The sequence below is a fragment of the Bos indicus x Bos taurus genome, chromosome 5 (genome assembly GCF_003369695.1).
Source record: "Bos indicus x Bos taurus breed Angus x Brahman F1 hybrid chromosome 5, Bos_hybrid_MaternalHap_v2.0, whole genome shotgun sequence".
Classification (NCBI taxonomy): domain Eukaryota; kingdom Metazoa; phylum Chordata; class Mammalia; order Artiodactyla; family Bovidae; genus Bos; species Bos indicus x Bos taurus.
In genome coordinates this window covers 59,663,284-59,689,780 of record NC_040080.1, presented here as the reverse complement: position 1 = coordinate 59,689,780, position 26,497 = coordinate 59,663,284, and the positions used below count along the sequence as shown (strand labels likewise).

General features: G+C 36.6%; 1 protein-coding gene across 4 annotated transcripts in view; it reads right to left on the bottom strand.

The window, feature by feature from the left end:
• The window catches only part of CDK17 (cyclin dependent kinase 17), a 111,456-nt gene that overhangs the window by 25,689 nt on the left and 59,270 nt on the right, over positions 1-26,497 (bottom strand). For all 4 annotated transcript variants that reach the window (XM_027542102.1, XM_027542103.1, XM_027542101.1 and 1 more), the window contains exons 2-5: positions 16,274-16,420; positions 11,561-11,725; positions 7,787-7,920; positions 3,680-3,805 (exon numbers count right to left, since the gene is read on the bottom strand). In XM_027542102.1, coding sequence (XP_027397903.1) covers positions 3,680-3,805; positions 7,787-7,920; positions 11,561-11,725; positions 16,274-16,391 — 543 coding nt within the window. In that variant the 5' untranslated portion in view covers positions 16,392-16,420. The remainder of the gene's footprint in view (positions 1-3,679; positions 3,806-7,786; positions 7,921-11,560; positions 11,726-16,273; positions 16,421-26,497) is intronic.

The window sequence follows — 26,497 nt, the reverse complement described above, 5'->3', positions numbered from 1 at the left end:
CACGTATAAACCTAGGGTATTAAGAATAATTTTCTAATATACTTCAAAAGAAACCATGACTTTAGTAAAAAAAAAAAAAAAAAAGATAAACAATGAAAAGAATGAACCAATGAAAACCAAAACAGAGCTGCAATGATTAATGTGAAATCGGTAAGCCATTTCAGATTAAAAAAACAAGAGAATTAAGATAGGAACTTTCAACACAAATAAAAGCTTCAGTCACTCAGCATTCATTAGAGGGCACTGTTTTCCTTAATTTCATGTACATTGAAAAAGATAAGTCTTAGATGATAGCTTTGGTGATTAAACCATACCTTTAGTCCCAATCTGAATATTCACTAATTCTAAAATTGATCCTAAGTACCAATCTTTAGTAACACTTGATAACCAAAGAACACTTTCAACCTGGTAATTAAATGACAAAGTTATGTTAATGAAAATGTCTTAAGCAGTGATGTAAAACTATGATGATCATAAACCTATACCAAAATCAAGCTTTAACCTTACTGTATACTAGTGAACAGTGAAAGTCGCTCAGTCGTGTCCGACTCTTTGTGACCCCATGGACTATACAGTCCATGGAATTCTCCAGGCCAGAATTCTGGAGTGGGTAGCTTTTCCCTTCTCTAGGGGATCTTCCCAACCCAGGGATTGAACCCAAGTCTCCCGCATTGCAGGCGATTCTTTACCAGCTCAGCCACAAGGGAAACAGAAGAATGCTAGAGTGGGTAGCCTATCCCCTTTCCAGGAGATCTTCCCTATCCAGGAATCGAACCGGGGTCTCCTGCATTGCAGGCGGATTCTTTACCAACTGAGCTATGAGTAAAGCCCCTATTGTGTACTGGTGAATGTCAAATAATAATGTGCTCATATTACACAGCATTAGGTAATTTTATTCTTTAGAAAATGCAACCAAAACAGAAGTTGTTGGCAGATAAAAATATTCCACGATACAATATATAAGAAGATAAAACAACTGTTAGTGACCCAATACTCATCAATGGCTCCTTCTTCAGACCCAAAGTTTAAGAAGGTACTCAGTGCAGTCACTCAGTCGTGTCTGACTCTTTGTGACCCCATGGACTGCAGCACGCCAGGCTTTCCTGTCCATCACCAACTCCTGGAGCTTACTCAGACTCATGTCCATCGAGTTGGGGATGCCATCCAACCATCTCATCCTCTGTTGTCCCCCTTCTTTCTCCTCCTCCTCCTCCTCAGTACTAAGTGGTTCCTGAGTCCTGAGTATTTTATTTTTACACAGTCCCTAGTATCTGGGCTCTACTTTCCATTTCCACATGACTACCACATCATCCTTAACTATGAATTCATTTCCCTGCCTCTAGTCTTTCTCTTGTTCTATTTGTTTACACTTTTCCTGAAGTAACAGTTATGAAACAAAAATGTGATTATGTCAGCTCTTGTTTAAATAAATGTCTCTGAGGTCCTTCTTTTTACATGGGATGAAGTCCAAACTCATTGGCCTGACACCTGAAGCTTTTTACAGTCAACAGCAGGGGTCCCCAACCTGTGAGGAACCCAGCCCCACAGCAGGAAGTGAGCGGCTGCACAGCAGGAAGTGAGCGGCTGCACAGCAGGAGGTGAGCGGCAGGCAAGTAAAGCTTCATCTACCGCTCCCCATCTCTCACATTACCCCATGAACCATCCCCCCAATCCTGTCCATGGAAAAACGGTCTTCCACTAAATTGTTCCTTGGTGCCAAAAAGGTTGGGGACCACTGGTCTAGATCTATCCTATCCTTTCAAGGCTTATTCTTTAAAATTATTCCATATCCACCCTTCGTATCAATTATAATTTCCCCAACATACTCATATTCTCTGGGTTTTACTACATGAAGTTTTCTTTGCTTAGAACACTCTTCTAATAACTGTCAACTTGACAAAATTCCTACCCATCTTTTTAGAGGCAATTTAAGCACTATCACCTCTGTAAGCCTGTGATGTGCAAAGACATTTTACTTGCTCTTTAACTGTCCCACAGCACTTTATATATACTTCTACACAGAACTAAAGTTATCTAAAAGAGATCCTCACATACACAATCACCTGAATTTATGTCAAGATGACACTGCAACAGGGAAAGCTATTCTTTCAAAAAGCAGTGCTGGGTCAACTGCTACACAATGGGAGACCAAGATACATAACTGACAAGAGCCTTTAATACAGAATGTATAAAGAATTCCTCACACATCAATCAGAAAAAGGCAGTCCAACAGAAGAGAAATAATAGAATTCAACACTTCAAAGAGGAGGATATTTAAATGGCCAATAAATATTAGAAAGGTGTTCAACTTAAGCCATCAAGAAAATGAAAAACAAAACGACAATGCCTGAATGCTCAGTCAGGTCTGACTCTCTGTGACCCAATGGACTGTAGCCCATTTCTCTCTGTCCATGGGATGTTCCAGGCAAGAATACTGGAGTGGGTTGCCATTTCCTACTTCAGGGGAACCACAATGAGATAACACTATACACTCATCAGAAAAATTTAAAAGTTTCTTTGAAAAAGAAGAAAACAGTACCAAAAAAAAAAAAATCATGGAGAGCAACTAGAATGGGATGTAAAATGGTATAATCACTTTGGAACCAACTTTGACAACACCTAGAAAAGCTGAACATGTGCACACAATCTATCCAACAACTCCACTCCTAGGCATGCATCCAACAGAAATGCTTATGTTAACCAAAACACATAATCAGGAATGGTGATACAAGCAATATTTGATAATACCCAAAATTAAAAATAACATAAATGTAAATATTCATCAACAGAAGACTGAATAAAATATAGTATACTCACCAATGGAACACCATGCAACAAAAAGAACAAACGAATAACCTAACTACAGGCAATAACCCAAATGAAACTAACATTAAGTAAAAGAAGTCGACTGCAGAAGAATACATATTGGTGTACTTCTATACGTAATAGGATATTTTTGTATACTATACATATGAATTTGTATGTATATATATTTATATATATATTTGTGCAATATATTTTATTTGTAGAAAATGTATTTGAAGCATTTGTATATTCATAATTACATAAAGTTCAAAAGTTTAAGAATAATCAGAAAAATATCAAATGCATTTTGAAAATAAATAAGAATGTATGTAAATCAAGATAAAGAAGTCTTTCTTTATATTAAACACTACAAACATAATCAAAACAGTGAAAACCATATAGGTAAAACTAATCTTTGGCATTAGAAGGCAGAGATAATGCCAAAGTTGAGGAAGGGAGAGTAGAAGTGAATAATGAAGTGGCAGGACGAGTTTTCTGGAATTTGGGGGATTTTCTTTTATTTAGCTGGATACAAGTTACACACGTACGCTAACTTCACAAAAATTCATGAAGCTCTACAATTACGTTTATGTACTTTTCTGTGTATCTAGTACATATTAACACATACTTATATACCTGGTACATATTTTGTACATCTAGCATGTATCAGTAAAATTTGCCAAAAAATAAAATAAACCTAAATTCTATTCAATATAACATCTTTAAAACGTTAAGAAGGGAAAATGACAAAATCCAGAAAACAATGTAATAAACTTTAGCTATTAACAATATAAAAATTAATATAAAATGTTTATGCCCAGAAAATCAAACAACCAGATCTAATATAGTAGGTACAGGAGACTTAAAAACTTACTAAGGAAGCTCTCCGAGACCTTCGGCTCATTGGTTGATCAAATGGTGGACTGTTTATCTGCAACTTTTCAAGATACCCATCAGGTATTCTGATATCTGCAGGCAGTGATAACCGCTTATTTAAATCCTTTTAAAAACCAAGAAAAAGAAGATCTATATAGGTAACCACAAACAGAGACGACAAGGGCATTTGACTTTTTAATTCATGAGCTCTAATAGATCATTTCTTAGCAATCAGTAACTATAAAGGTTTGTTGCAATTACAAAGGCATTTACATTAATTATAAGCAGATTCTTTATGGTCTGAGCCACTAGGGAAGCTGTAATATACCAAAAGCAAATGTATTTACTGTAAGCAAAAGTATACAATGCAATTTATTTTACAGAAATGTTCTACAACTGAGTTGAGTCCCTTCATTGATAAAATGAGCATGGAATTAATTTTGACATTATTATATAGTTGCTTTTAAGTCACTAAGTCATGTCTGACTCTTTGCAACCCTGTTGACTGCAGCACGCCACGCTCCTCTGTCCTCCACTACCTCCCAGGGGTTGCTCAAATTCATGTCCATTGAGTTGATGATGCTATCTAACTATCTTATCATCTGCTGCCCGCTTCTCCTCTTGCCTTCAATCTTTCCCAGCATCAGGGTCTCTTCCAATCAGTCAGCTCTTCACATCAGGTGGCCAAAGTACTAGAACTTCAGCATTATCCCTTCCAATGAATATTCAGGGTTGATTTCCTTTAGGATTGACTGGTTTAATCTCCTTGCAGTCCAAGGGACTCTCAAGAGTCCTCTCCAGCACCACAATTTGAAAGCATCACTCTTCAGCGCTCAGCCTTCTTTATGATCCAACTCTCACATTCAAACATGACTACTGAAAAACCATAGCTTTGACTACATAGACCTTTGTTGGCAAAGTGATGTCTCTGCTTTTTAATATGCTGTCTAGGTTTGTCATAGCTTTTCTTCCAAGAAGCAAGTGTCTTTTTATTTCATGGCTGCAGTCACCATCTGCAGTGATTTTGGAGCCCAAGAAAATAAAATCTGTCACTGCTTCCACTTTTTCCCCTTCTATTTGCCATGAACTGATGGGACTGGATGTCATGATCTTAGTTTTTTGAATGCTGAGTTTCAAGCCAGCTTTTCCACCCTCCTCTTTCACCCTCATCAAGAGGCTTTTTAGTTCCTCGTTTTCTGCCATTAGGGTGTTATCATCTGCATATCTGAGGTCACTGGTATTTCTCCCGGCAATCTTAATTTCAGCTTGTGCTTTACCCAGTCTGGCATTTCGCGTAATGTACTCTGCACATAAGTTAAAAAAGCAGGGTGACAACATACACCCTTGTTGTACTCCTTTCCCAATTTTGAACCCGTCAGTTGTTCCATGTCCGGTTTTAACTGTTGCTTCTTGACCCACATGTCCTGGCAAAGGAGCTTGCATAACTCAATGAAGCCATGCCGTGCAGGGCTAACCAAGCCAGAGAGGTTATATGTAAAGAGTTGTGGTAAAACAAGGTCCAATGGAGGAAATGGCAAACCACTCCAGTATTCTTGCCAGGAGAACCCCATGAACAGCACACCATATAGTTCAGTTTAATTGCTCAATCGTGTCCAACTCTTTGCGACCCCATGAACCGCAGCACGCCAGGCCTCCCTATCTGTCACCAACTGCCAGAGTCTATCCAAACTCATGTCCATTGAGTCGGTGGTGCCATCCAACCATTTCATCTTCTGTTGTCCCCTTCTCTTCCTGCCCTCAATCTTTCCCAGCAGCAGGGTCTTTTCAAATGAGTCAGCTCTTCGCATCAGGTGACCAAAGTATTGGAGCTTCAGCATCAGTCCTTCCAATGAACACCCAGGACTGGTCTCCTTCAGGATGGACTGGTTGGATCTCCTTGCAGTCCAAGGGACTCTCGAGAGTCTTCTCCAACACCACAGTTCAAAAGCATCAATTCTTCGGTGCTCGGCTTTCTTTATAGTCCAACTCTCACATCCATACATGACTACTGGAAAAACCATATAGTAGGAATAGGCAAAGTCTACCATAAAATGGGGTTGGTTTGAATAACCAATCATGTGGATATTGCATGATTTTGCATGCAACACAGTGAGATAATTGAAATATTTTATTATTGCTATGTCAGTGGAAATAAGTAAAAGGTATTTCTATTTCATTTAATTATGTGAACTGAGAGAAACAGAGATCTTGCCTATATTATCACACCAAGAAACATAAATTCTATAAAAATAAATCCCTGCTGCTGCTAAGTCACTTCAGTCGTGTCTGACTCTGTGCGACCCCACAGACGGCAGCCCACCAGGCTTCCCGTCCCTGGGATTCTCCAAGCAAGAACACTGGAGTGGGTTGCCATTTCCTTCTCCAATGCATGAAAGTGAAAATTGAAAGTGAAGCCGCTCAGTTGTGTCCCACTCTAGCGACCCCATGGACTGCAGCCTTCCTCCGTCCATGGGATTTTCTAGGCAAAAGTACTGGAGTGGGGTGCCATTGCCTTCTCCAAAAATAAATTCCTGCTATTAATAATAAATCAGGAGATAAAACTGAGATGTGTAGAAATCGTACACAGATTTATTGGGAAATATATGGCTTAAGTATCAAAATATATCATGTTCTCAACTATTGAGAAAATAATAATTCTCCCAAGTTAGTTTTATGTTTTACATCACTCTAAAAAAATCACAGTAAGATTATTCTTGGAACAAAACATTTAAAATTTATCTAGAAGAATAAATAGAAAGCAATATCCAAAAACATTCTAAAATAAATAAAAATATATGTGTGGGTATGGGGGTCTTTCCAGATATTAAAGTATACAATATAAAGAGTGTGTCACCTTTGGGGGAGAATACAGCTCAATGTCCAGATATAGATCCTAGTATTAAATAAAACTTTTAAACCTATAATAAAGAAAATCATACATATGGTGAAGAGAAGTAAATAATTTTATTACTATTGTGATGTAATTTATACAGTGATATGAACAGTTATCATGAGTGTGAGTGAGCTCCGGGAGATAGTGAAGGACAGGGAAGCCTGGCGTGCTGCAGTCCATGGAGTCGCAGAGTCGGACACGACCGAGTGACTAAACAACAATGAACAGATATCAAGTTGATTTCAAGAGCTGAAGATGGTATTTTACCATTTAAAAACTGGTATTGTTTTGCATAACTGATTCAGAAGCAATCTTTGATCAGCAAAAATGCAATCAACCAAGAGGGCAAATACCCTAATCATCAATACCTCAACAGCACTGAAGAAAATAACAACATTCTTATTTCAAAATGTGCTCAATTTTCTAGAGAAAATTATTTTTAATCTATAGTATACACATGAAAATAATATTCATAATCAACTTCTGTCTTCAAGGTTATACACAACATTGACAGAGAGAAGGAAATGAGCTTTTCATTCTTTCACATGGAGAAATAACTTAACATGTGCTACAGAGATTAGTAGGTATAATAAACCAAAAAAGGAAGTGATATCCATATTCATAATATAAAGCAAGGAAAAAAAGCTGGTGCTTATTTTTTGTATACTTTTTGAAATCTGAAAATATTTATAAAATCTGAAATATTTATAAAATTTATAAAAAATTTATAAAATTTATAAAAAAATTTATAAAATCTGAAAACCTAGATGAATCTCAAAAATATTAATTAGGGAGCAGTCTCTCAGAACTGTCTGAGATGCTGCCTCCCAGGCTGTAGTCCTCATTTTGCCCCAAATAAAGCTTAACTCACAACTCTCAAAAAAAAAAAAAAAAAATAATTAAAATATTTTCTAAAAGGAAGACTTTCCCTAATGTATCATCTTGGATTTCTGAAACTTTTGAAAATTCAAATTTCCCTTACAAAGACTCTACATAGTATTTTGCAGAATGTTTAAGTATAATTACTGTATATGTGCCTTGGTATAATAGATAATTAGGAAAAAATATTCACAGACTAGTTTTTATTAATGTGAAGAAACAACTTTCTTAGAGGTGTCATTGCTGTCATGAAAATTTTCAAATAGGCATTTATTCTTATGTATTTATACACACAAACACAGGCATATTTGTTTTTTTTTTAAAAAATGGTACCTCTATTGAGATCCGCCTATGTATACGATTTCTAAGACAAACACCCGTAGGTGACTGGACTTCATCAGATGATGTCCCAGAAGCTTGGTCACTCTCGCCATCTGATCCCATTTTTAGATTTTCATGAACAATATCTGTATTAGAAAATGAAATATTATTTATCTTAGAAGAGATGTATTAAATTCTACAGAATCACATAATTTATTATCTCTATATGTAAGATGTAGACAGCCAACAGCCAAAAATCATAGCATAAAAGGTCTTTTACATTCTGGGTACCACAAGTGTGCAGTTAATAAAAACTGCACATTTAGGACAAATGTCCTAAAACAGTAGTATTAAATCCTCTTATGCTCTAAGATTATAAAAAGTTATTTTTAAAAAACTAACATTCAAGTTATTAGCAAGAGTTGAATAATAAAATTAGAGACCAAAAATAACACTTGACGATTATTTAGTCAGTTCTCGTATTTTCCAGATGTAGAAATTGAGACTTTGAAAGGTTAAACGACTTTCAAAGGTCACAGAGCTTAGAGGCAGAGCCAAAATAGAAACCTGAACTTTTATTTAGTTTAGTATTCTTTCCATTTAATAATGTGCCATTGGGTCATATCAAGATGAACTGGTTCTTTGCATAGTCTTTAAAAAAACTGTTTTACAGTTGCTAATGTAGCTCCCCATCCCCAAGTGTTAAAAAAACAATTCAAAAAAGTATTCACTGAGTACTGATTTTGTATAACTACAAATACAGTACCACAAAATCTACGGGGGCAAAAACATATTTCACTTACAATGCAAGGTAAATTATGATTTTTTTAAATAAGAATAAAAGTTAAACGGGAGTAGAGGGTAGGGAGATTAATTCCTTTTATACCTGCTCTTATATTTACATTGGTCAATCACCTTCTAATTCATCGAGCCAGAGTAGCCCACCAGAAACATATGCTAGATCTCATACACATCTCTTTCCATGGGTCCTCTCCACAGAATTATTCACTCCCCCAAAAGTATCATGTTCTTCCACACTGAAGTGCTTTAGCAAGCTTTTTATTTTTTCTTATCTGTAAGAGGTTATTTCTTCATTTTATCAATGTGGTGAATTCATTCTTCAACAGTATGCTCATATGCCATCAGGTCTTTTCTATCTCAGACACAAATGAACACTGTGCCCACACCTAGCACACCAACTGTGTTGAAGAGCAGTTTTTGGTTCATGTGATTTTATATCAAGCTATGAGATCCCCTGGGGGCAGAATCTGACTTATTTGCTTTTCTATTCCTAGAACCGAACTAAATTTGTTTAGTAAGTAGCTCAACAAATACTACACTGATTTAAACACTTACTAAAAAAGAAAAAGAAAATATCAAAGTATGGACCAGACAACTGAACCTTTTCTTTCAAATGAAATGTTATATGAAATATCAACATGTAAAATAAATAAGAATAGTATTTTACAACTACAAATTTGAACTTCTAGTTATTTACTTACAAAAATATGAGAACTATTTAAATTAACAAAAAAACTGAACTCCAGGGTCTCATCAAATCAGTCTTAGATTTCATACATTTCTGTATTTTGTCTTGGTAATACATTATTGGGAAAATTCTTATTCACACTGATAAGCAGCTGCAAAAATAACAGTTTTTAATAGACCAATATGTAATTTAAGAATACAGTTTAATGACACATTTCTGGAGAAATTTTATACTGAACAAAAAATTAATTTGGCAGTAGAAGTCAATGTACTGGGTGATTGATTCCTATTCTGATGGTATTAAAGACATCTGAGACCAAGCACTCTTTTCTACCACTCTTCAAAAATGTTAAAGGTAATTTAATCGTGTCTTCCGAAAATCTACAAATCTTCCTCAGAAAATGTTGAATATACTTTAAAATGTATAGCTGAGTTTGCCTGATGGCATGCTTAATACCCAGGAAGCAGAGACAGAGAACTGAAGGTCCAAAATTTTTATGTAAAAACTGACTTGTTACTTTCTTTGGAGGGGTTTCTGATCTTGGTAAGAGTGTGCCTGGATTTAGCCACCACAGTGAAATAAAAGATGAAGCCTTGGGTGTCCCACTTGAAAATGAGAGCTTTCTGTAGAAAGGCAGATGACTCTCAAAAGAGCTACATCTTCAGTAAAAGGTAGACTTAAAAACAGAAATCTGCTCTCCCACATGAGGACTACAAAGGAGTTTATCAATTTCAGACTATGAGTAAATACTTGGTAGCATCTGACTCAACCAAGAAACACCTCATGTCACTAACAAGCTAGTTCCGACATGAATACCAGTTGGTATCTTCACTTCCATCAATAAGAAAAGAGTGAAGCAATGAAGCCTTATGTCAAGACTTCATTCATTTGTCACCAGTATGAGCAACTTCTTTTCTGAATCAGATAATAATTCTTAAGTAATAGAAGAACTTACTTAAGAAATTACTTCTCAAATGGCTCATTTTTGTATAATTCACAATGTTAATAGCTACAGACAGACATAACCCACTTTAAAATTTAATCTGCATTACTAATATTTTCAACATCACTTTAAGTTTAGACCAAGGATCAGTATATATGACCTGTTTATGTATGGCCCTGAGCTAAAAATGGTTTTGGCATCCTTAACAGATTATTTTAAAAAGATGACATGCAACGGACCATATATGGCCCACAAAATTTGAAAAAATTTTTACGGCGTGAACCTTTACAGAAAAAGTTTGCCAACCCCTAGTCTAGACAATCAAGAGAACAACAAATTAAGCCCTGATCTGAAGTGTTTTCCAATTTCTGTGAGGGTAAATACTCCCTTTGTGGCCAAACCTCAAGCTACCAGTATGGTATCACTGAACACCTGGTTGGGTAATATGAACACCATGACATTAGTATTTTTGAGTATTCAGATATAGGAGAAATATCCCAAAAGCGTAGTAGGCAACAGTTAACTGTAGTAAAATAATTAGGAAATAATGACTTCTGGCTATTTATTACCTACATTTTTAATTTGATTTACTTAATTGTAAGTTTATATAATTTAAATTTCAATAATGGCTATGATTAACAATCAGCTTGCCAATTTTCTGAAAATTTAACAATCATCTCTCATGAACCAGTCTGAGACACAGACAAAAACCCCTGTAGACAAGCTCATCCTCTCAAAAATAACACATAAGAAAATAATCTGTGGGTTGATACCATGGCAAGATTAAGTAGATAAAGAAACAAGCAGAATAAAACCTTCAGAAACTTCAGTAAATATAATTATGTCATGAGTCTATAAAATAATATTTAAAACTATTTAAAAAACAAAACATGATAAGAAAGCATAAAAAAAAGACCAGAGAAATAAACAGAAACTTGCAGACATATATTTTTCTTAGATTTAAAATGACACAAAGACAAGAATAACAACTCAGGTAATAATCATATATACTAATTATTGCAGTTAGCTATCAAAAAGTGATAACCTGGAGTTACTGAGGTATGACCCCAAATTAAGCACCATCTCAAACTGCTATTCATCCTGAAATTTTACATCTACCTCTTCAGGGCTCTATCTTCTTTCTGGTGAACAGGTTTTCAAACATTACTCCTCCTTAGTGTCAGCACTACTGCCTGTCCAGAACCTTCCAGTTTTCTGCTCTCTCTCCTATTCCCTTGATTTTTACCTTACAAGAAAAAACTAGATAATAAAGGCGGGCAGACTTGCATACAGCTGAAACCTAGCTATGGACATAACCCACAGTCAGAAAAATTTTAAAAAGCAGATACATTACCTAATCTGCTTCCATTTCTGGGCATTGCCATGAAGGAACCAAGGCTTCCTCCAATAACGCTATGTGGTCTCCGCAATGGGGGCTTCTTAAAGGACCCTGTGTACTGGTGGAGGAAGGAATGCATACTGTGCGAGGTCGGAGGCCTGCCATTCTTCACGATAGGCTCTGCAGTTCACAGTATCCAAAAATCATTCCATTAATAGCCCAAGATCCAGGATGACATGAAAAGGATTGAGAAAGCAAAAAAGAAAACAAAAGATTATGATAGAGATCATTACATTTAACCTTATTTCTTTGGCTATGCATATAAAGTACTAGAATTAAAATAATTTCTATGAAAAATACTTACAGAAAATACTATTTGGAACTGATCCAGTAACTTAAAGATCCACTTTTAAAAATTTACTTTTTGATTGGAGGATAAGTAAGTGTTAGTTGCTCAGTCATGCCTGACTCTCTGCGATCCCATGGACTGCAGCCCACCAAGCTCCTCTGTCCATGAGATTTTTCCAGGCAAGGATACTGGAGTGGGTTGCCATTTCCTTCTCCAGGGGATCTTCCCAACCCAGGGATCGAACCCAGGTCTCCTGCACTGCAGGCAGATTCTTGACCGACTGAGCTACAAGGGAAGCCCCAAATGGAGGATAGTTGCTTTATAATGTTATATTGGTTTCTGCCATACAATATAAGTCAGCCATAAGTGCGTGTGTGTGTATGTGTGTATATATTTAAATGTCCCCTCTCTCCTGAACCTCCCCTCCCACTCCTCTCTGAGTCCCACCCCTCTGTTTTTAATACAATTGAAATTGGTTAGCAATCACAAAGCTACTAATATAGCCCACAGGTTTCTGATCTGTTTAATACATCTCAAAATTGTTTCCATAATTCTAACATTTACTGACTGCCTCATATATGCCTTATGATTAGGAATGCTGTAGAATATAAAAGCAGAGAAGGCAATGGCACCCCACTCCAGTACTCTTGCCTGGAAAATCCCATGGACGGAGGAGCCTCGTAGGCTGCAGTCCATGGGGTCACTAAGAGTCGGACACGACTGAGCAACCTCACTTTCACTTTTCACTTTCATGCACTGGAGAAGGAAATGGCAACCCACTCCAGTGTTCTTGACGGGAGGATCCCAGGGATGGGGGAACCTGGTGGGCTGCCATCTATGGGGTCGCACAGAGTTGGACACAACTGAAGCGACTTAGCAGCAGCAGCAGTATATAAAAGACACAATCCTGGCCTGAAATAACTATATCCCTGTTTGCTAGACATTCAAAAAAGTATGTCAAGTTAGTAAATAAAACAGAAGTACTTAAGTACGTATCAACATAGAGGTTCTGAAATTACCCCCAATTTAGAATTTTTCAATAGTTTACAAAGAAAAAAATCACAGATCTAAAACCATGCAGAAACATTACAAAAATATAACACTTAAAAAGAGCAGGTGACTCAGATCCACAGAACAAGACCAAGGCATGGGCTTGGGAAAAATGAGCCAAGAAGGCCACTTAGTCTCTGCCTCTACTAATAATGGCTCTCTGAAGGGAGGAGAGAGACGGAGGATGGGACAAAACAATCCTCAAGGACCCCACAGGCCTAGGTCATCTACTCTGGATAAAACACCAGACTAGAGGTAGGGGAAGTGCCTAACTAGTAACGCCGAACATCGGTCCATGCCCGTGCCTGGATGTACATTCCCTGATGGTAGCTAGCTGATCAAAGACTGGGGATCCTAACTTAAGCCGAGCAAAATGAACAGTGACTTAATAATGAATGGGGGCAAAAACATATTTCACTTACTAGTATACAAATGACTACCATTAGTAGTTTTTGAAAGCTATCTATGTAGTAAATATATAGGAAACTACACTGGTACAGGAGGGGAGAAACGGCGAACAGAAAGCTAAAAGTGAGAAAAGAATAATTCCTGGATTTTTAGCTTTAAGTGGTTTAGGTTAAGCGAGGAAAGCTGGAGAAGACGCTGATTTTGGGGGAGGGAATCAAGATTTGTGGTCTGGTCATATTAAGTTTAAGATTCTTATTAAATGTCTATGTGAAGAAGCCAAATAAGCATGTGGAAATGAATCTAAAGATTCAGACAAAAATCCTGACTAGAGAGACAAATTTAGGTGTAGTCAGCATGTACACAGTAGCTGAAGTCATGAGACTAGATGAGGTCAATTACTCAAATATTTCAAGATTATGACAGCAATTAACTAGGCAGTTCAGTAGGATAATAATATTCTATATCTTTAAAAGTAGTGGAAATCTTTAAGGCATTATGCTAAATTTATCATATGCATTATAATTTTTCTAAGATTTTGAGAGTATTATTTCCATTTATGTGTACTTTCTCATTCGTTTTATTCTAGGATATGCACGAGAGTCACTTGCCTACATATAATGCAAGAGAGAGTATTCTGTTGGTACAAGCGACTGAATAAGAGACAAGAGATCAAAAACTGGTTCAAAGGTAGTTTACTTAGGAAATTCATAACCTATGTTCTTCCTCAAGTTAGCATTGCCTCTACATGGTTAGGCAAAGACCACTTGTTTCACAAACTGGTTATACAGCGTGTGAAGAGATCATTTAAAAAATATAGTCTATCTCTTCTCATTTGTTAAATCATATTCAGACAGACGGTATGTGTTACTGATCTTAGGAGCTTTTTACTGTCTAAGATAAATTCCATAAAGAAAGAGTATGTTGGAACCAGCTATCAAGCTTTGATAGATGACCAGAAAAGTATTGCATCTTTGTGAAAACTGTCCCGTGTTCTTTATACACAGGGAATAAACAATAACAGATTATAATTCAGAGATAGCCTATGCTACCATCAATCTCTGCAACTGAAGAGGAATCAATGTCTATTATGACACCTTCAAGTATTACTTCAAGTAATTTGAGAAATTTATAGAGGAAACTGAGTAGTTTCTATTTTTCTCTTCTTTACTAATTTTAATGTTACTATTAGAATAAAAATAAATTTTAATAAACTATATTTTACTTCAAATTTTTTTAAATATTTCACCATTCACTATAAATTAAGCATGTAATTTTAAGACAGTTATTACTAAAGTATTCCAGAAAATATGCCATGAGTCAAAAATGTTAATTAGCTCTCCAAAAAGTATGTACATTTTCTTTGACTCACACTTTTTTTTTTAAAGAAGATGTTTGTCTTGTAGTCAAATTCCTATCAAGAATGTATCCCAGAAACCATCCATGAAGAGTATTCTGTGCCTACTTTACTTCTGAGTATCACTGGCAGATAGCTAGCAATACTCATGGAGCCCAAGAATGAACATACAGGGCTTAATTAATATCAAGAATTCAAGGATATCATAGAGATTTAAGGATTTTTCTCCTGGCAAGAGGAGTAGAAGACATAATAATATCAGCTTTGAGATTTGATTCAAATCTCAAATGTAAAATATCTCCCTCCTACATATAAGTAAATTATACCCAAATTATTAAATTTTCTACCCAACTCATCAATGTTTCCCCTCCTGTATTATGAGCCAGATAACCTTGAGTAAAATAACGACACTCTGAAGAAAACAGTATAAAGAAGCTTGGGTACGATACATTACTTACCCAGAGTCATACACTATTAAGTATATACATGTATATTCCAAATTCCAATCCATAACTTTTAACTTAACATCCAGAGCGCTTTTCATTATATCTTTCCCTCTCTCACAAGGCTATTTACATTTCAGCTAAAGGGGATAGAGAAATTCCTGATTCCACCCACTGCCACAAATCTCTAACAGGAAAGTTTCAGGCAGAGGCAAGGAAGGCTTTTCCAAAGAATCTGCACATTATGACACACGGGCAGCATTCCGGTAAGCTCCTTCCCTATTATTATGACATCCCTAGGGCTATTTCAGTTTTGAATATGTAGCCTTATTCTATAATTTCATCAGGATTTTGCATTATAATGCGTTCAATTTAACAAATCCTTTTTATTTTAAATTAACATCTGTGTACTAACTACACTATAAAAAAACTGCCAAACTTGTGGAATATTATATAATACTAAAGAGCTCTCAATACTATGGATACATTCTTTGGTCAACATAAAATAAGAAAATAGTATGATTCAGTCATGTGAAAACCTTGTGGTCTACGTGGACAGTCAATATGCATACATAATGTTATAAATCTGTGATGAAGTCTCAAACAGAAACTTCACAAACTTTTTTTCCTGGACGCACCACGCAGCATGTGGGATCTTAGTTCCCTGACCACGGATGGAACCCGAGACCTTGGCAGTGAAAGTGCTAAGTCTTAATCACTGGACGGACAGGGAATTCCCTGGAATTTCACAAACTTACTGTGCACTTCTAAGGTGTATTAACTTTAGTTATAAGAATAACAAAAATATTTAAATGTTAATTTAAAAGTAGGTACGTAACTAGGACATTACTATACAAAGCATTGTTATTTAAGAACCACTGAAAAATGGAAAGATAAACAGGATATAGAATTCATCAGTGTCAGAGACCAGGTAGAGTAACACTGTTTAAGAATGGAACATTCCAGTAAGCAAGCGAAAGTTACTGAACTAGGGAAGGAGGCAAAGAAATAAACAAAAGGAAGCTTATTAGGAACTTACCAGGAAAGTAAACGTACATAGGATTTATAAAGCAAATCAAGGGAGAGGCATCTGTCCTTCCCACCCCACTCACCCAAATATTTACCATTATCTTTGCTGCTGTTTTCTTCAATAGTCATTTGCTCAGCCAATTCAGATAACGATTCATCAATAGTCTGGCTTCCTCGAAGCGTGAGGGATAGCCTTCTCTTAAATTTTTTCATCCTATCAACTGAATGTGACTTGAAAAATCCTGAAAGAGAATAGAATGAACACAAGAGTAAAGCTATGAATATCTTACTGCTCAAGAACAATGTTTTTCTGCGTTTACTGGGAATCTTCAAAATAAGTATAAAGTAAGAATTCTCACGTGCCTCAAACATCACAAAATCTAGCCTCTTCCTTAAAAAGATCCATTCATTTTGATTAATGCCATATGTATATAGCATCATCAGAAGAGCAAGAATTCTACAAAACTAAAGATTGACATTTTAAGCATCACAATTAAACTTAGAAGGATTAGAAATTTTCCTAAAATGAACTCTCTAAAAGCCACTTCAGTGAAAATATATTATTATTTTGATGTGTCAGTTCCATCATTATATCAATCATCGTATTGCAATCAGTGGTATCTTTAGATACAACTGAGGAGATAAGACAGGTGAAAGCAATGAAGCAGGGAGAGAATAAAGAATGAAGTCTGACAATTTATTAAACAGCACCAGGAGAAATTTTCTTTTTTAAGTTCTTATTTAGCCAATATATTGGGGTTCTGTTCCCCCACCCCATCCCATCAGTTGTCAGGAGTCTCTTCCTATTATCATAACAATGCCAAATTTTAGAAAGAAAAAAAATAAAGTCTAATTAACAGGTTTCAAAATGCCTACTCCGTAAAACTATTCTTATCTCTTAATTCATTTAGCCTTCCTAATTCTAAAGAGTAGACTATACTATCCCAATATCACAAATAAGCAAACAGGCCCAAAGAAGTTCCTTGACTGAAAGCAAACAATTGATGACGTAAGTGAGATTTAAAACTAAGATTATCATTTCTGAAATCAAGATGTATCACAATTAATGCAATGTCAATTACAACTGATAGCTTTCTCTTTTCTGAGTTGTACATATACCAATGGTACAATTCATAGTGGAGTCTTAGATATGATTAAACAAGGTACTGGTTGCCAAAATCAAGTCCTCAATTATTTACCCATAACTTCTTTTCTAATTTACAGTCTTAACTGTTGGAGAAGGAAATGGCAACCCACTCCAGTATTCTTGCCTGGAGAATCCCATGGACAGAGGAGCCTGGCAGGCTACAGTCCACAGGGTCACAAGAGTCAGCCACGACTTAGCAACTAAACCAATTTACCAGATTACCAAGCATATTACAACCATTAGCCCAACTAAAAGTAAGAATGTTCTAACACTACTATGTTAAAATACCTGTTTAACCACCTAGCGCTGGATATCTATTTTGAATTGGCAAGTATTTTGCTTACTTTTTCATTCCAGGGCTTTACTCCAAGTAGCTGAGTGTGCTAAACAAGCTACATAAGGTATTTATAATGAATAATTTTTGTCTGCTCAAAGGCTGGGGGGAGGGTATCAAATACAAATTTGTAAGTAATATTATGTTTTACCAATTCTGTTTTACATTCTTAAAGATAAATTACTGTTGCTGAATATTTTCTACTATCTTCCAGTTGACTAATCCTCTTTTCAGCTGTGTCTAAACTACAGTTAAACTGATCTATTGGGATCTTAATTTCAGTTACTCTATTTTCAGTCCTTTATTCTTAATTGATTCCTTTCTATAGATTCAAGTTCTCCAGTGAACTTCACCATGCTGTCAATTTTCATGACTAGGTTAGTTACAGTATTTTAAAGCTCTTGCTATAGCTCCAGAATTACATAACCTATGAATAATCTGTATAACCTGTTTCTACTGCTGGTTTTCTTCCATTGGTCCTATTGCATGCATAGTAATTTTTTTTTTTTACAGAATACTACACATTGTATGTGAATGACTACATGAAAATACTTAGGAAAAAATGTAGAAGCTCTGGATGATGTTTTCTTCTTCTAGAAAGGATTTAATTTTTTTTCCACCTGCTCTTCCAGAGTAAGAGCAGACCACCTCAGTCCAATTAGGAACACAGCAGGTTTGAGACTGAGTTTCAGATACAGTAAAGACTAGCCTACTTCTGCTTGCTTCCACTCAGTGTGGCCTTTCAAACAATGCCAGCTGCAAACCTAGGACAAAAACAGCAGCAAAATCTACTGAAAGCTCCACTCAACTCCCTCAAGTCATATTTTGCTCACCTCTCATACACTGCTCAATTTTATCTTATCCCAAAGAGCTTAAGAGGTAGAAAATATTTCAAGAGGAAACCCAGCACAGAGTATCTCTCTCTCTTCTCTCTTGAATCTTTACTCCTGAAGTCTTGACTGACTCAGAATCTCTACAATGCCTTCAAACTATACTTCTTCTTCCCTAGTCTAATAAGGAGCCTTGGTGGTGGTTTAGTTGCTAACTCCTGTCCGACTCTTGCGACCCTATGAACTATAGCCTGCCAGGCTCCTCTGTCGGTGGGATTCTCCAGGCAAGAATACTGGAGTGGGTTGCCATTTCCTTCTCCAGGGAATCTTCCCAATCCATGAATTGAACCACGGTCTCCTACATTGCAGGCAGATTCTTTGCCAACTGAGCTACGAGGGAAGCCCCTGATAAGGAAGGAGCCTTCGTTTGATACTAATTCCTCTCATCACAGACAGAAATGGAAGTTTAGATATGGATTAGATGGAGATAATACATATTTTAACAAACAAGGTGAATTTATAGGAGGCAGTCAGTAAACTCAAAGATTGATTCCAATTAAGAAATCTGTAACTATAAAGCTCTCCTAAATGTTAGATTCTTTACTTTTCAAAGTCAGTCTTCATTTAGCTCTACCCTGAGAGTCAGTAATCTATGCTATTTGTTTAAAAAACAATAGTATTTAAGGTGAATTGAGCTATTGCCAATCTCATCTACCCTTTAGTTTCTTTAGGAATTTATACTAGAGACACACCCTTCCTTTGTAAAGCTCCAGAATCACCCTGTGCAATAATGGGCTAATTCTGCAAGCTTGGGGGGTCAAACTCTACATTCCAAAGAGGGATCACTTAAGACTAGCTCCTGGAAGATAACCTCTGACTCCTGCAATATACTGCCTGATAAATTTCTTTGTATAGCTGAAATCTTGGGCCATACCCAATAATTTATATTAACAATGTAAATTATGGTAAATCCTTTTGTATGCCTGTCAGTTTGACCTCTGGGGAGAGAAAGAATAAGGGAAGCTGGAGACTGAGTAAAGACAGTCATGTAGGTACTTCCATGCTTCAGTCGCTCAGTCGTGTTCACTCTTTGAGACCCCATGAATCGCAACACGCCAGGCCTCCCAGTCCATCACCAACTCCTGGAGTTCACTCAGACTCACGTCCATCGAGTCAGTGATGCCATCCAGCCATCTCATCCTCTGTCGTCCCCTTCTCCTCCTGCCCCCAATCCCTCCCAGCATCAGAACTGACCCCTAAAAAAACCCTCTGCACTCCAAGATTCAGGTAAGCTTCCCTGGTTAGCACCACTCTGACATGTTGTCATACAAGACAATTGGAAGAATGAAGCACTGTCATGCAACTCCACTAGGAGAGAATAACTGAAATTCACACCTCGTTTCTCTTGGACTCTGCCCTACATACCCTTTCCCCTTTGCTGACTTTAAGTATTTTTTCCCTCTAATAAAACATAATCATACGCTTAACAGCTTTTTTAAAATCTCTATGCCCTTTTGCAAATTATCAAGCATGACAGTATCCTAGGAACCCTCAACACATACTCCTTCAAGAAATCTGCGTACCCAAACAAAAAGCCCTAAGAGCTACTCACTCACAATTACCAATTTTTTGACTCCAATTTTCTCAAACACAGTCACATGGTTACTAATGTCTAATCATACAAACACCACCACTTGAGAATCTTACACACCATTTCTGAAAATTTGCTGACCATGTACCTGCCTCTTATTTTAGATGACAATAAAGATTAAAAAAAACTATAACAGATGTGTTATTATGGAATTAATTCACATAACACAGAAACAACCCATTCTGACCATTTGAAAAGTAGACAATCCAAACTCCCTTGTACTATTAAGTAAAAAAATACACACTGGATTTTAAAGACTTAGTAGTTTAAAAGAATGTAAGAAAAAATCATTATATGCATAATGATTTTTTTAAATTCTAGATATATTTAGTTAAATAAAATGTATATCAAGAACTAATTCTACTAACTGAATATGCCTGCAAAATACTTTAAAAATCCAGTATGGTGCTTGCATTGTATTTCTATTGGGATACTGCCAATATAGAGCTTGAAGTAAATTTTGGTGGTTTTAAGTGGGTACCAAAAAGGGGGATGGAAGAAAATCACATAAGCCTTAACATTTTCTTCATACAATGCTTTCTGAACAAAATAGTAAAAGAAACTCTATGTGTTTATAACTTAGAATAGTAGGCATTTCCATCAAGAGCGGAGAAAATTCTAGTCTATAAAATAACTTTATATGTATTTTCTAATCTGTCAGGATTAAGAAAGACATTTCTAATTCATATTAGTAAGAGAAAAGACACTTCATAATAAAACACATCACAGCCTCAAAAAGGTCCTATTTTTATCTTCCATGCTGTAACTGTAACCTTTTAATTAAGCCACAATGATCAGTAAACACGGATGTTAAAGAATTTCATTAACACTGCCTAGATCATTATTAAAGAAAAAATACTCCCAAATTAAAGATTTACCAACATTTCTAATTATCTTTGAGTTGTGCATACCAACCTTTTTCCCCATTAGCCTGATGACAAAAATACATACAATGCTATAATAAAACACCTTTTGCGAAGTAAAAATTACTATTTACATTAACTACTATATTATAATAAAGCAGTGCTAAATTACTGATTTCATAAAACCAAAACCCTCAAGAGATGGGATAAAATATTTTTTCTGTTTTAGCAAAAACTTTTATTTGGAATTGTGAGGATCTTTCAGTTCAGTTCCGTCGCTCAGTCGTGTCCGACTCTTTGCGACCCCATGAATTGCAGCACGCCAGGCCTCCCTGTCCATCACCAACTCCCGGAGTTCACCCAGACTAATGTCCATCGAGTCGGTGATGCCATCCAGCCATCTCATCCTCCGTCGTCCCCTTCTCCCCCTGCCCCCAATCCCTCCCAGCATCAGGGTCTTTTCCAAGGACTGGAGTTTCAGCTTTAGCATCATTACACCATCACTTTTATGAAGATTAAGATATGGTAAGAATGTGATTTAGAGTAAATGCTTAAATATTTAGTTTTATATTTAATTCATGCCACTGAAAAACTATTTTTACCTTAGAAGTAAATGTGTTGTGATTTAAAATTAACCCTAAATAAAAACTCTGCAACTGTTTGGTTTTAATATTTTTAAGACCCATCTATAGAGAGAACAATTATTTTCAAATTGTTATTGAAATTATTATTATTGTTATTGAACAATTATTTTCAAAATCAAATTTCAGCCTAAGTATTACTGTTACTCTTTAGAGGGCTCTTTCCTGACCGCCTCTATTCCTTTCTTTTTTACTCACAGCACTTAACACAAATATACAAATACATAAATACATTTATATTCCATTCAAATATGTGTGCATGTATAATACAAAACAACTTTTATGCCTTTCTAGCTGTCAAAAAGATCTCCAGTTTTTTGCCATAGCTAGATCAAAATTTTAAAGGTAAGTAAACAAGTGGACAGGGACAGGGAAGCCTGGCGTGCTGCAGTCCATTGGGTCACAAAGAGTCAGACACGATTGAGTGACTGAACTGAAATAACTGGGACCTGATTAACTTAAAAGCTTTTGCACAGCAAAGGAAACTATAAGCATGGTGAAAAGACAACCCTCAGAATGGGAGAAAATAGCAAATGAAACAATGGACAAAGGATTAATTTCCAAAATATACAAGCAACTCATACAACTCAATATTAGAAAAACAAACAACCCAATCAAAAAGTGGGCAAAAGACCTAAACAGACATTTCTCCGAAGAAGAGAACAAACACATGAAAAGATGCTCAATATCGCTCATTATTAGAGAGATGCAAATCAAAACTACAATGAGAAAACACCTCACACCAGTCAGAATGGCCATTATCAAAAAGTCTACAAACAATGCTGGAGAGGGTGTGAAGAAAAGGGAACCCTCTTGCACTGTTGGTGGGAATGTAAGTTGATACAACCACTATGGAAGATGGTATGGAGATTCCTTAAAAAACTAGGAATAAAACCAACGTATGACCCAGCAATCCCACTCGTAGGCATACACCCTGAGGAAACCAAAACTGAAAAAGACACACATACCCCAATGCTCACTGCAGCACTATCTCCAATAGCTAGAACATGGAAGCAACCTAGGTGTCCACTGACAGACGAATGGATGAAGAAACTGTGGTACACATACACAATGGAATATTACTCAGCCATAAAAAGGAACACATTTGAGTCAATTCTAATGAGGTGGATGAAGCTAGAGCCTATTATACAGAGTGAAATAAGTCAGAAAGAGAAAGAGAAATAACCTATCAGTTCAGTTTAGTCGCTCAGTCGTGTCCGACTCTTTGTGACCCCATGAATCGCAGCACGCCAGGCCTCCCTGTCCATTGAGTCAGTGATCCATCCAGCCATCTCATCCTCTGTCGTCCCCTTCTCCTCCTGCCCTCAATCCCTCCCAGCATCAGAGTCTTTTCCAGTGAGTCAACTCTTCGCATGAGGTGGCCAAAGTACCGGAGTTTCAGCTTTAGCATCACTCCTTCCAAAGAAATCCCAGGGCTGATCTCCTTCAGAATGGACTGGTTGGATCTCCTTGCAGTCCAAGGGACTCTCCAGAGTCTTCTCCAACACCACAGTTCAAAAGCATCAATTCTTCAGTGCTCAGCTACACTAATGCATAAATACAGAATCTAGAAAGATGGTATACCAAAGAATTTACTTGCAGGGCAGCAGTGGAGAAACAGACATAGAGAATAGACTTATGGACATGGAGAGAGGGGAGGAGAGGGTGAGATGTATGGAGAGAGTAACATGGAAACTTACATTACCATATGTAAAACAGATAGTCAATGGGAATTTGCTGTATGTCTCAGGGAACTCAAACAGGGGCTCTGTATCAACCTAGAGGGGTGGGATGGGGAAGATGGAAGGGAGGTTCAAGAAGGAGGGGAGATATGTATACCTATGACTGATTCATGTTGAGGTATGACAGAAAACAACAAAATTCTATAAAGCAATTATCCGTTAATTAAAATATCAATTAATTAAAAGAATTTAAAGGTAAAAGGGCAATAAATGATACTCAGAATTACTTCATATAAACCGTGCCTCTTTCCCTTCCTTTGCCAAATACACACAAACAGCTGAAAATGTTGAAAAATCAGTTTCCAACTACAAGTGCTTAAAATATGTAATGTGTTAGCTTACTTTATCACTGGAGTCTAAATTTGATCTGGGATTGCCTGCTATACAATTAAGAAAACTCTTCAGGTTATTTTTTTCTTTTAAATCCTGAAATGTAACTACAGGCATACCTTCTTTCATTGCACTCTGATTTATTGCACAACAGATAATGTGGGTTTTTTGTTTTTTTACATTAATGGAAGGTTTGCAGCAACCTGCAAGTCTATTGGTACCATTTTCCAATAGAATTTGCTCACTTTGTGTCTCTGTGTCCCATTTTGGTAATTCTCACAATATTTCTAACTTTTTCATTGTTATTATATTTGTTGTAGTGACTTGTGATCAGTGATTTTTGATGTACTATTGTAATTGTTTAGTATGTATAATATACATATATGTCTTAAAAAATGTATGAATTTTTGCCTAACTGAAAAATTTATGGCATTTTGATTTCTTCTTGTTTGACTTAGTATGAATGGAATGCTAGATTTCTAATTTAAAAAAAAAAAAAAATATGCAACAAGAAACAAAGGTTTACCGTACAGCACAGGGAACTACAGTCAATGTCTTATAATAACCTATAATGAAAAATAATCTCAAAAACAATATATGTGTATATGTATAACTGAAATCACCTTGCTGTACACCTGAAATACTATAAGACAACGATACTTCAGTAAACATACATCAGATCAGATCAGTCGCTCAGTAGTGTCCGACTCTTTGCAACCCCATGAATCACATCACGCCAGGCCTCCCTGTCCATCACCAACTCCCGGAGTTCACTCAGACTCACGTCCATCGAGTCAGTGATGCCATCCAGCCATCTCATACTTGGTCGTCCCCTTCTCCTCTTGCCCTCAATCCCTTACATAGTAAGAAGAAAAAAAAAGGAAATCAAAACAGCCTTACTTCTAATATGGAGAATGTTTTAGCAGGCTGGATGGAAGATCAAGCCAGCCACATTCCCTTAAGCTAAAGCCTAAATCACAGCAAGGCCCTAACTCTCTCTAATTCTATAAAGGTGAAAGAAACTAAGGAAGCTATAGAAAAGTTTCTAGCAAAGGCTGGTTCATGAAGTTTAAGAAAAGATGCTATCTCCAGAAAAGTGCAAGGTGAAGCAGCAAGTATTGTTGTAGAAGCTGTAGTAAGTTATTTAGAATATCTAAGCCTGGTGGGCTGCCATCTATGGGGTCGCACAGAGTTGGACACGACTGAAGCGACTTAGCAGCAGCAGCAGCAGATAAGGTAATTAATGAAGGTGGCCACACTACACAACAGATTTTCAATGTAGACAGAACAGCACTGTACTTGAAGAAGATGCCATCTAGGATTTTCACTGGAGGAGAAATCAATGCCTGGCCTCAAAGTTTCTAAGAACAGGCTGACTCTCTTGTTAAGAGGCTAGCATGGCTGGTGAGTTTAAGCTGAAATCAATGTTCATTTACCAGTCTCCAAATCCTAGAGACCTTAAGAATTAGGCAAAACTACACTGCATGTGCTCTGTAAAAGGAACAACAAAGTCTGGATGACAGCACATCTGTTTACAACAGGTTTGCTGAGTATTTTAAGTCTACTCTTGACACCTACTGCTTAGAAAAACACTGCTTTCGTATTACTACTCACTGACAATGCATCTGGTCACCCAATAGCTCTAATGGAGGTGTACAATGAGATGGATGTTTCGTGACTGCTAACACAACGTCCACTGTGCAGCCCATGGATCAAGGAGTAATTTTGATTTTCATGTCTTAAATATATTTAATACAGCTACAGCTGCTATACACAGTGATTCCTCTGATGGATCTAGACAAACATTCTTGATTCATGGGAAGAAGTCAAGATATTAACAGGAGACCTGGCTGAAGTTGATTCCAATCTTCATGGATGACTCTGAGGAGGTCGAAGACTTCAGTGGAGGAAGAAACTGCATATTTGATAGAAATAGCAGAGTTGTAGTGTTAAAATGGAATCTGAAGATATGACTGAACTGCTGCAATCTCATGATAAAAAGATTTAACAGATGATTAGCTGCTTCTTAAAGACGAGCAAAGAAAGTGGTTTCTTGAGAGAAATCTCCTGGCGAAGATGCTATGAAGATTGTTGAAATAACAACAAATGATTTTGAATACCACATAAACTTAGTTGATAAAAGAGCAGAAGAGTCTGAGAGGACTGAGTCCAATCTTGAAAGACGTTCTACTGTGGGAATAATGCTATCATACAGCATTGTATTCTATGGAGAAATCTGTCACGAAAGGAAGAATCAATTGACACATCAGTTGTTACAGGAAAAAATTGCCACAGCCACCCCAACCTTTAGGAACCACAACCCTGATCAGTCAACAGACATCTTCCAGCAAAAAGATTACAATTCACTGAAGGCTCAGGTGATAGTCAGCATTTTTTAGCAGTACTTTTAAATTATGGTGTCCATATTCGTTTTTTAGACATAATGCTATTGCATGCTTACCAGACTACAGTATAGGTAAATGTGTTTTGTATACACTGGGGGAAAAATCTGTGTGGCTCACTTTAATGCAGTGTCTGGAACCAAATCTACAGTATTTCTGAGGTATGATGCCCATATTCCATTTACTTACAGAATATACAGATAACCATTCTGGAATACCAACTGAGTTTTGCCATAGGAATGGGAAACCACTTCTTTATTTTTTACTGTTGTTACTGTTTTTAAGCCAACAGCTGTATAAAGCTACAAAAACTCACAACTAGGTCCTTCACTATGAGTATTTACCCGTAAAAATGCTGTCATTTTGTGGACCTTTTGGT